General features: G+C 40.1%; 1 protein-coding gene across 2 annotated transcripts; it reads right to left on the reverse strand.

Annotated features, from left to right (window-relative positions):
• Positions 1-1111: 1111 nt before the first annotated feature.
• On the reverse strand, positions 1112-9240 carry LOC135651090 (transcriptional corepressor SEUSS-like). 2 transcript variants are annotated; one of them, XM_065170881.1, is made up of 9 exons: positions 7305-9240; positions 7043-7183; positions 6812-6860; positions 6434-6648; positions 6256-6324; positions 6059-6150; positions 4760-4853; positions 3192-3261; positions 1112-2418 (listed from the first exon to the last, which is right to left on the reverse strand). In XM_065170881.1, the coding sequence occupies exons 1-9, from the start codon at positions 8310-8312 to the stop codon at positions 1490-1492; spliced, it is 2667 nt and encodes an 888-aa protein (XP_065026953.1). In that variant the 5' UTR covers positions 8313-9240; the 3' UTR covers positions 1112-1489. The 2 variants fall into 2 exon arrangements, with proteins under 2 accessions (XP_065026953.1, XP_065026954.1); XM_065170882.1 differs by having other exon boundaries at positions 7064-7183; positions 7305-9239.
• Between the last annotated feature and the right edge of the window lie 1213 nt (positions 9241-10453).

Genomic DNA, 10453 nt, shown 5'->3' on the forward strand with positions numbered 1-10453 from the left:
AGTGATACATGAACTACTATTATGACTATCATTTGCACAAAAATTTATATTAATATCTTTTCACATAGTAATAGGTAGACATTTATCTGAGATTCGAAAAAATATCCATTACTGATATATGAACTGTTATTGTGACTATCATCTATAGAAAAATTCATATTTATATCTTTTCGCTTAGTAATACATAGATATTTATCTAAGACTGTAAAATCTATTATATGGTGAAAAAATATCCATTACTGTAGTGATATATGAACTACTATTGTGACTATAATTTATAGAAAAATTCATATCTATATCTTTTTACGTAGTGATACATAGACATTTATTATCTACGATTGTAAAATCTATTACATCGCAAAAAAATATGTAGATATTTAACAATGATTCTAAAACTCATCGATGTATGTTTTTCACGACGGTATATATTATCACGGTTCGTAGCTATAGGAATAGATGTTGCTGCAATAAGAATCATATGATCATACAAGCTAGAACACCTTATAGTGCACGAAGAACAAAACAGGGATGAGGGGGACGAGTGCTCTATGTAGTGGTTCATGCATGGCGTCTCATTTTGTTGGCATCATCTCATCAGCACTCGAATGATTCATGCCAAGAAACACTAAATATGACATCAAAAATGATTCATGAGATGAATCATCTAATAATCAAAAGGTAATCCAAAACCAATGATATATCAAGATGTTAAATGTCACACTATCTCATGAGCACCATAGCCAATGAACCTTCTCAATGATCCTACTTTTGAGAAGGTATAATAAAATGTGCCTTTGGAGAAGATATAAAACCAATGCTTCAACCATGCAGCAATCTCATGCTTAGGCCAAATCCACATGGAGATCCTTGCAATCTAGGGTTTGGCATACTAACCAGAGATGACAGATGACATCAGGGTTCTGGAATCAGAGAGCTGACGACTATTTGTGTTTGTATAAGACAAAAAGCAAGCATTTGTAGATGTCATCTGAATCTTGCAAATTCCAGCTTTCATCATTCACAACATGGAAAAAGTCAACAAAAGAAGACAGCAGTGTGCCCTTACAGTTCTTTACAAGATCCAGATGAGAAGAAGACACATCACTCTCCATATCAAAAGCATCTTCTATACCATCTTTAAAATTGAGAAATGCTACAAGCAGTAGTACCATGACCCTTCCCTCCTCCATACATACACCGATTTTCCCATCGACACCGTAAGCGTTGGCAGAAATGTGCCCCGGGAGCATAATACACAAGCAGCATTACAAAAAAACAGTTAGAAGACATGAAAACGAAACAAGAACTAGAAAATAAGCTAGTATGTGTTATCCTTCGGGGTAATTAGCTCGGGAGAGGCTTCCGAAAAGGTGGGACAGGAGCTGCGATGTTTGGCGATGTGCAGTCCGAGGGCTATTTACCATCGTAGCTCAAGCCACAGCTCTGTTTTAAGTAAAAATTTGATTCGGTAAATACCTCCGCTTCATTTTTAAGGAAAGGACTTCCAATCAAATTGAAGATTATTGAAGCTGTTAACTGCTCCTATTCTTTCCAATAGTCGGTTTCCAATATCTTGCTGTTGATGGCTAGTAGCTGTGGGATCTTGGGAAAGGTGACTCGCTCCGACCCTCCCATTCATAGCCATAACATTATTAGTCCCTCCTGGCCGCATCCCACTAGCAGCAGCAGACAGACCAATCCCACCCATGCCTGAAAAGCCCGCGCCACTGATAGCCGAGTTGTTGGATAAACCGTGTCCAACTAAGCAGTTCTCCACACTCAATGCAGGCGTTATCCCATTAATTGGCTTCATGTCATTCCCCAAGGAATTGACACCATTTAGCTGCGAGGACATCATCAGCTCATGCAGAATTTGGTGGACAGAGCTTTGTGAATCATTTGGATCAGTCTCATGAACCTGTGATGCAGGCTGTTGCATTGTAGACAAGCTTGCAGGTGAATTTATGGAGCTCAGATGAGCAGCATTATGAGAGGTTGTCGTCGGATTGTTATTGGAAGCAGGTGCCAAAGAAGAAAAAGGGGAAGGAGGATTGGGTTGTGATGGAGCTAATGTATTGGATGAACTGGCGGATGGAATCTGAACAGCATTCCCACCACCATAAGGACTGTTTACTGTGTTCATCTGGTTTTCTTGCCTGGTATTTATAGAATTTTGGTGGAGGAGACCAATAATGGTTGCTGCAGATGTAGAGGTAGATGAAGCAGCATTAAGGGAGTTATTGATACTCACAACATTACTGCTGCCAGCAGAAAGCTGTATGCCGGTGGCATGAGCAGAGTTCTGATCATTATGGTTCGGATTCTGGGTGATGGGTTGCTGTTGCTCAGGCTGTTGGGGTTGCTGAGTTTGAAGACCTGACGAACAAGAATTCCTTCGAGGGAAGTTATTCAGGCTATCTGAACCACAGAAACAATAGATAAGTCAGGACTTGAAGTTGACAAATTGATTTTATTAAACTTTGATCAAACAAATAGCACCTTAGAATTTACAACTTTTTTTTCTCTAGTTGTAGAAGATCGGTGGTGAAGTTAACCATGATTTTAAAACCTATATATAGATGATATTGCAAATTAAGGCTTATGGGATCAGGATCCGAAACAGGATCCATGTAGGGTCTGAGGTTGGGGATTGTGTAGGTCGGAAAAATAGCAAACATTAAAAATATAGTAAATTTCCAAAAATAAATAATAAGTTACACATAAAAGGCTTGTGAAACCTAAATAACTTGGTTAAGACTAATTCCCATTGACTGCCGACCAGGCAAAGCAACCAATACATCACCCAAAACAGGAACAGAGTTGACTGATCACGAACCGGATAGGCTGGAAAGTATAAAATTAGTGTTACGTATAAAATCAGTGTTATCCCTCAAAACTTGTTGAAATAGCAGCACTTAATCTACTTATTAACTATGCTTATGTTGACACATTGTCAGAACTGCATGGACCAATCGGATAACAAGAATTTCCAAGCCACAAAGAGTAACTAGTATCCGAACTGATACAGTTGCATTAATAATGATCTCTATGCATCCAATTTGCACCCTTATATTAGTTCATACTAGACAAATGAAAAATTACGAAAACAACGAAGCAGTTCTATATTAGCTGAACATTGTTTGGTATCTGAAGCAAGCCACGAAAAGGAAACTAACAAGGAAAGAGCTTACCTATAGGTCCAGATCTAGTTTCTTTGCTATAATCAATCAAATCCTTCATACTGTTAACCACTTCAGATATCTATCACCAACCAAAGTAAAAGAATCAGTATTGAAACAATGACGAACTACATAGTTTGCAACTCAGAGTGTTGTGCATTAGCTGTTACACAAATTTTTGCAACATAATAAAAAAAAGGTAAAGAATGAAAGATATTGTACTTTAAGGTATCAAAACAATATGAATAAGAGATGGTGTAAAGTTTATTGCTCAAATGTTTCAAAACCATTGATCCGAAGGAAGCTATATAAATACGGTGTAAATCAATTTTATTGCATAAGAACCCTTTTTGTCATGAAAAGCAAAAATCTGAGATTTATATGCAAAATGGTGACCATCTCATCATCATAATGCTGCTTTAGCAATAACAGTCAGCAGGTTGACTGCAAGTGTTTATCCATGTCCTACCCTCCAAACTTCAAATTGCAGCAAACCCTCACAACAGTGACAACTTGCAGATTCTTGTTTTTTAAGTATGATAAAAAAATTAACAAAAAAGAAATAGTTTAAAGTTCACATTTTAATTGTCTAGCTCACTAGTTGCTTTCTAAAGAAATTACCTTATAGTTGTGTTGGAAGAAAAGACAAGAAGCAAATTGACAGATACAAAGATTTGTATATAGAGGGTCAAATTTCTCAGACAGTGCACCAAGTGTTACTCCAGTTTTCCATGTTCAACAACCAATATTAAAGTGATTTGTGTGACAAAGTGACTAGCTCATCTTATTTTTGCAAATTTAAATTGCCTGGTGTTGGGTACATTCACCTCTTTTATTGCAACATTATAAATTATTGTTTAGTTAATGATTTTTTTGGATAAGAGAAGCTCCACTATTCAGCATCTCTGAGGCACAAATAATAGAACACTTAAACAACAGTTTAACTATATGTTCTTTCACCTTTTTCTTCTAGAAATGAATACTTCCTATCAAAAATCTTAATGCTGCAAACTTAGTAGATCAGAAAGGACAGACACCTTTATGAATGCACTCCATACACATGCAACATCTACAAACTCTAAAAATTTCGTTATGAGTCAGTGTGGCAATAATGTGGCTTGTTTATACTGATCAAGGTACAATTTTTCTTCGCTTCAGTTACTAGAGAGAATTTGACATTGTGGTGTTAATGGCATTTGATTAAAGTTTTTTATTGATTAGTGCTAACTCAAGACACATCATGACGGACGTGGAGAGAGAGAGAGAGAGAGAGAGAGAGAGAGAGAGAGAGATTCTTTCCTGTCTATTATAGACATCTTTTAACATTGTGATATTCCTTATGAAACATGTTAAATACAAATTACCCATGAAGAATTTTGTGACGGCACAACTCTTCAACAAAGAGTCTAATAAAATTTAAGCAATAATAAGTACAAAGAAGGATCAAATCCAAACAGAAACAAAAGTAATTAAGTCACAGCAAAAAAAAATAAAAGCAAACTGGCACAACAAACAGCACTGAAGTACTAACAAGAATATCCAAAGGGAATCGAATTTTCAGTAAATGCAAAGCAGTCTACCTGAAGGCAACGAACATATCTTTTTGTATATCCTAAATCGTTCACCAATGGAACTTCCAAAGCTTTGGCCAATTGGCGAGCTGATGCTACAAACCTATCACATATTTCATAAGCATCAAATAAGTCGAATTTCAAATTATAGAAAAGAAAATTGGTTGTTAAAAATTCAACAGTTTTCTCAAAATACATACCCAAATAAATAGAGGGATTCTTGCACAAACATTTAAACACGCATATCACACACATGCATCTACACCCTAAACTCAGCATCTTTAGATTTGCATAAAACATTGACACATATTAAGAGACGTTCACATGATTTCTTTACTTGAAAGTTTTCAGAAGCATGTGCTATCTCAACTGTCACAATATCACACTGTAGCATTGTCTTCACTGAAACCGGTAAAAAAATTCATACAATGTGGCCATTGTCATTTCACTGGACTTGACAATGAAGTCCTTGTACCTTCATGCAGTTTCTTATTATGTGGTGTCTTGCATGCCTTAGAGTCAACATAACACTAAAAAATTGTCCTTTTAGTAATTCAAAAGGAATGTTAAAAAAGCAGGAAACATATCCACTCTGTGATCATACATGTTTTATCAATGCAGCCATTAGCATTATCAGAGATTCAAACATCACATCTTTCAAAATTCAAAGGCTAAACTTAAGCTTATAAAAGGCTATCCATCAAAATATCAAAATAAATATAACTACTGCAGAACATCCAATTAGAACCGTCTAAAATCTCTATCCTCAAGCCTTTCAGCAAATTTCACCATGCCAAGATTTCTTTCATCATGTAAACTGTGTGAATATACAATCTACACATATAACTAGTAAGACATTTTTCTTTTCCTTTTTTTTATGTTTGCTCATATATGCCTTTAACAAATATCGATAAAGGAAATACACTTTAAATGGGAAAAAGAATACATGTCCAAGAGCAATACACTATTACTGATAACTAATAAAAGACAGAGTGTGCTGCTAAAATAGCAAAACACATTTGATGGGCACAAGAATATACAAATATACTATCCAAACAACAGGACAAGACAATCAAAATGTGCTACCTTAAAGAAAAGAAAATTTTTAATAGGGTAACCGAATCTTATTGGACTGAAAGCTTTCTAGTAGTTTCAATACACATGTAAATGCTTGTACAGATGTGAGCAGAACCAACAAACCAGATACCATCCAAAAGAATAATACTGTATCAAATATATAGATTCACTTAACTGACAGCAAGCAAAGGATAGTCAAACTTAAGCATGAAATAAATGCAGTGGACTTACGAATTACAAGTGTTTTGCAAATCTTGTGTGGGTAATGATGCATTTTGAGCAGCAGCCTGATACCTTTGCACCATAGCACCAAGTTGACTAACCTGCTCAGCAAAATCATGAATTAGATATCAATCAGAACTCTGTGGCCGACACCCAACAAGTCACAAAAGATGAGAAAAATCATTTAAGGCAAATGATGACTGTACCTGTGGAATGATAACTCTTCGAGGAATAAGCTCTTCATGGCGCCTAGCACAAAATTCCCAAGAAGAAATCTAATCGAAGAACAAAGAAGAAAATGTCTAAATATGTAAAGTACCCCATGGGAAGGCTTTTAGCAGAGTTTCTGCTGTGCATAAATAACCACATGAAAATATATTTTACCTTTAAATCAGGGTTGAAAACAATTCGCAGCTGGCCATCACGCACCACTCGCAATTGCTCGAAGACACTCTCCTGAATTGCCTTAGCATAATCCAAGACAATTTGACCAGAAGCATTTTGATACTCGCGAGGCATGTCTACATATAGAAGTTCTTCTAAGGTACCGCTAGCATATTTAATTTGGAAGAGCCTTGGTAAAACCTCAACAGTAGTTTCTATAAACCAAAAAAAGAAGATTAAGTTACAGAGTAATCAAATAATACAGATTTCAAGAACCCAATACAGCACTGCGTTCTTACAGACTTCAGCAACCAACACCATAACTCAAATCATCAAGAAATATTTGATAAATGATAATACAGAACAAAAATTACATACCAAAACCACGTCCAGGTTTATGGTTGCATATCTCACAGTGCCACACATCCTACAGAAATCAGGCAAAATTTACCTGGTTAAGATACATGAGTGAAATGATAAAATGAAGTAAAGATGTTCCAAAATAGAAAATTTTGTACACCCCAATCAAAATAAGCATAATCGATTCCCATATTCAACTATCTAAACAAACAATGAATAATTAGAAGAAAAAAAATTCTTGTAACTAACCTGATTGGTAGTTAACCATACCTGTGGGAGAACACCAGTAGTTTGACGACCACTTCCATAAAGAGACACACACCACCTCTTCTTGGCACTAGGTGCAAAGTATTCGGCGATAAATTTTCTCCAAAATTCTATGTTGTTATCCTGCATTTGCTCAACAGGCCATAAAATGAGCTAATTCAAAGAAACTTGAGGGCCAAAGAAATATGTGTGATCCTCCACTTAGGTATTCACAAACGAGACTGCCAACTGAATTTAAAGTTACCTGTGGTCGGTGCTGCTGATGGTACATATACTGGGTTAACCTCCGAGCACACATTCCTGGCTCATACACTGTAGATCTCATTGGAGGTCTAACTGGAAGATTGTGTTGGAGAAGCTGCTGCTGCCGCAACTGGCCTCTTTGCTGAGGGAGGGTTTTGACAATCTGCTGTTGCTGCTGCTGCTGCTGCTGCTGAAATTGTAACATTCGTTGCTGTTGCAAGAGACTCATTTGTGCAGCTGCAGCCTGAGAATTCTGCCTTGATAGCTGCAAAATATGTTGTTGTTGCTGCTGCTGTTGCTGTTGTTGCTGCTGCTGGAGAAACAATGAAGGGTCTGAATGGTGGCTTTCCATTTTTACAGGACCCAAGCTTCTGAAGGACTGTAACTGCTGTGGCTCCACTTTCACCATACCAATGCTGTGTAAGGTTTGCAATTGCTGCGGCGGACTAATCTGATCACTGGGACCCATCTGTGGCTCCAACTTAACAGGCCCCAATCGTCCTGCGCTACCCAATCCTCCCCGAAGCGGCAGCTGCTGACTCTGAGGAACAGAGAACTGCTGCTGCAAATTTTGCATTGCATCGATTTGAGACTGTGGTTGATCTGGACCATGTTGGCTGTTTGAGGGGTTCTGGAAGCACTGTTGTTGCCCCTGGCTTTGGCCCGACGAAGATGTGAACAACAAAGGGTTAGGCTCAGCAGAGCCGACCATATCAGCAACACCAACAAGGCTACCATGCTGTTGGAGATTCATGGGTGATCCAGAAAACCCACCGACAGGCCCTCCATTTCCATATGAATTGTTGAGGGGTGGAACATTGGACATGTTTCCAAGCAAGCTGCCGCTGTTGCTGTACTGGGTACGAGGCGAAACCAGAGACGAGAAAGGGGGCGGTGATGGAATCAACCCGGGCTGGGATCCCCCAAGCAACCCAGAATTCGACCGGAGAATGGAAGGAGTGACTGATTGAGCCCCGCCAATGGGAGTCGAAGACCCTGAAGGCACCATTTTTGGAAAGCAGAAGGAAAAAGCCGATGCGACACCGACAAATCGAAAGCCTGCTTATATCAACATAGTTCTACAGATTCCACATCCCAGGTCAAAAATGATAGCAGGGGAAAGTATCCTTTTCTTCCAAACACCGCGAGAATGAGGATTTTTGGAGCCGTCAGAACGAAATCAGAGACAAGGTCTTCAGTTCCACCACATATTACAGAGTCCATTTACCAAATTTCTCGAATCCAACAAAGAAATCTCACCTCGATCCCCCTAATCGCTTCCTCTTCATTTCCAGAATAACAGCAGCAAACAAAAGAGGAAATAACCAGTATCGATTAAAATGCCATAAGAATCAAGCAAACATGCCAAAAGAATGGATCTTTCCGTAGCAACCGAAACCAAAGACCTCCAAAAGACCCAAAAATCCGATCTTTTCTCCACTCCCCTTCCCTTCACACCGATCTTTTTCCACTTTAACCGGTCGAATCCTTCAAAAGAGAAACCGCAACACCGAATCCGGCACCGAAGACATCCACACGACGGTACTCAAAACTGCAAACGAAATCCAAACCCACGCTATTCCCCTCCGCTCCGACTCACGGCCGCTCGGAGACCCAACGCAGCCAAATTTCTCAAAGATCCAACGGAATAAGAGCAAGAAAGACCAAGCTGAGGATCGAGAGCCGAAGAACCGAGACGGACTTACAGTATCCAAGTCCTCTCCCGATAAGATTGCCACGGAAGCGCCCCGAAGTGAAGCCAAATCTCCGCCTTTTCCTCTTCTTCAGCTCCTACAGCTAGTTATGGACTTAGGGTTTGTCTTAAATACGATTAAACTCTCCGTTTGATTTCGATTTCGATTTCGATTCCGGTAATTTCTTTAGCCGAAGAGAGAGAGAGAGAGAGAGAGAGACGATGGGGAAGGCGGAGAGAGACATGTCCTTGTGTCCTTGCGGACGTCAAGCGTCTCTTGGATTTGATTAATTTCTTGACACTTCCTCTTCCTGCTGCGGCTCTCGATATGAAGTCAACAGATGCTGCCGCTATGTATGTGTGAGCATAGTCATGGCATCATCATCATGATGGATCAGCCCATGGGGGGGCATAACCACGTGGCGAGAGGAACGGACAGGATCGGCTCGCGGAGTCGGCATCGGCGGTGGGTAGGTGCTCGCATGGAAAACTACGTGCACGCGCGTGCACGGGTGATACGCGCGGCGAAGGACAGAAAAGCGGGTGGGGGCCGTACCGCTTTTATCTCCCGTAATTACAGAATGGCCCCTCGTGCTTTCCCGAATCACGAGGACGGGCGTGAATCACGAGACGCGTGTCTGAGTCTCTGAAGCCGTAGGATCGTTCGCATCGATACACACACACATTGAGCAGAGGGAAATCACCATACACATGCGGATGTTTCTAATTGCATGTTGCTGAATTTAATTTGATGACCGCTGCTTGCCCAAACAAATTGGTCAAAATGGTTGACCAATGAGACCATGGTCGCATGTCCTGGATGACATTTAATTAGCCGAATTAAATAAGCGGAATAATACGTCGCATCCAAACCGGACTCGAGCCGAGACAAATGCTCAAACCGGCCAAGTCGAAGTCGGCCCGACGCGACTCGATCCGGACAGGCATGGCCGCTCCTTACTCCTACGATGATTGGACAGAGCACGCGGGGCCCGTGTGCGGGTTCCCCTGCTTCCTCGAGGTGAGTCAAGAGGTAATCGACGGGGGGCGGGCACTTCGAGAATATTCCGACCCTTTGTTTGCCCACGCGTGTCCCTGCGCCATTCGTCACGCAGTACAGCTGCATCTAATCATGTCAAATGACAAAAGCACCATCATCGGTAGCAACCATCATGATGCATGAAGGGGATGATGGCATGGTGCATCGGCCACATCCATCGCGGAAATTATTGTGTGGACGAAAGAAGCCGAAGCCTTCGTTGTTGACGGCGTCAACATTCCGTCAAACTTAGCCGGACCCATTCCCCACGTTCAGTTCTGGCGAAACGGACCCGTTAACCTCGAGCCACACCGTATATCTCATCTCTCCAACCACCGGGTTATTACCCGTTAAGAAGTCACATCATAGAGGAAATTAATGGATCATTTGTATATCTCCACATCATAAAATGATTAAT

Source organism: Musa acuminata, chromosome BXJ3-10 (assembly GCF_036884655.1).
Source record: "Musa acuminata AAA Group cultivar baxijiao chromosome BXJ3-10, Cavendish_Baxijiao_AAA, whole genome shotgun sequence".
NCBI classification, from domain to species: Eukaryota; Viridiplantae; Streptophyta; class Magnoliopsida; order Zingiberales; family Musaceae; genus Musa; species Musa acuminata.

Coding starts and splice junctions, on each gene's coding strand:
- LOC135651090 (XM_065170881.1), bottom strand. CDS start 8,312: ATGGTGCCTTCAGGGTCTTCGACTCCCATTGGCGGGGCTCAATCAGTC. Junction 7,184..7,304: donor ATCAGCAGCACCGACCACAG/GTAACTTTAAAT, acceptor GAGCAAATGCAG/GATAACAACATAGAATTTTG. Junction 2,419..3,191: donor AACTAGATCTGGACCTATAG/GTAAGCTCTTTC, acceptor TCTGTGGTTCAG/ATAGCCTGAATAACTTCCCT.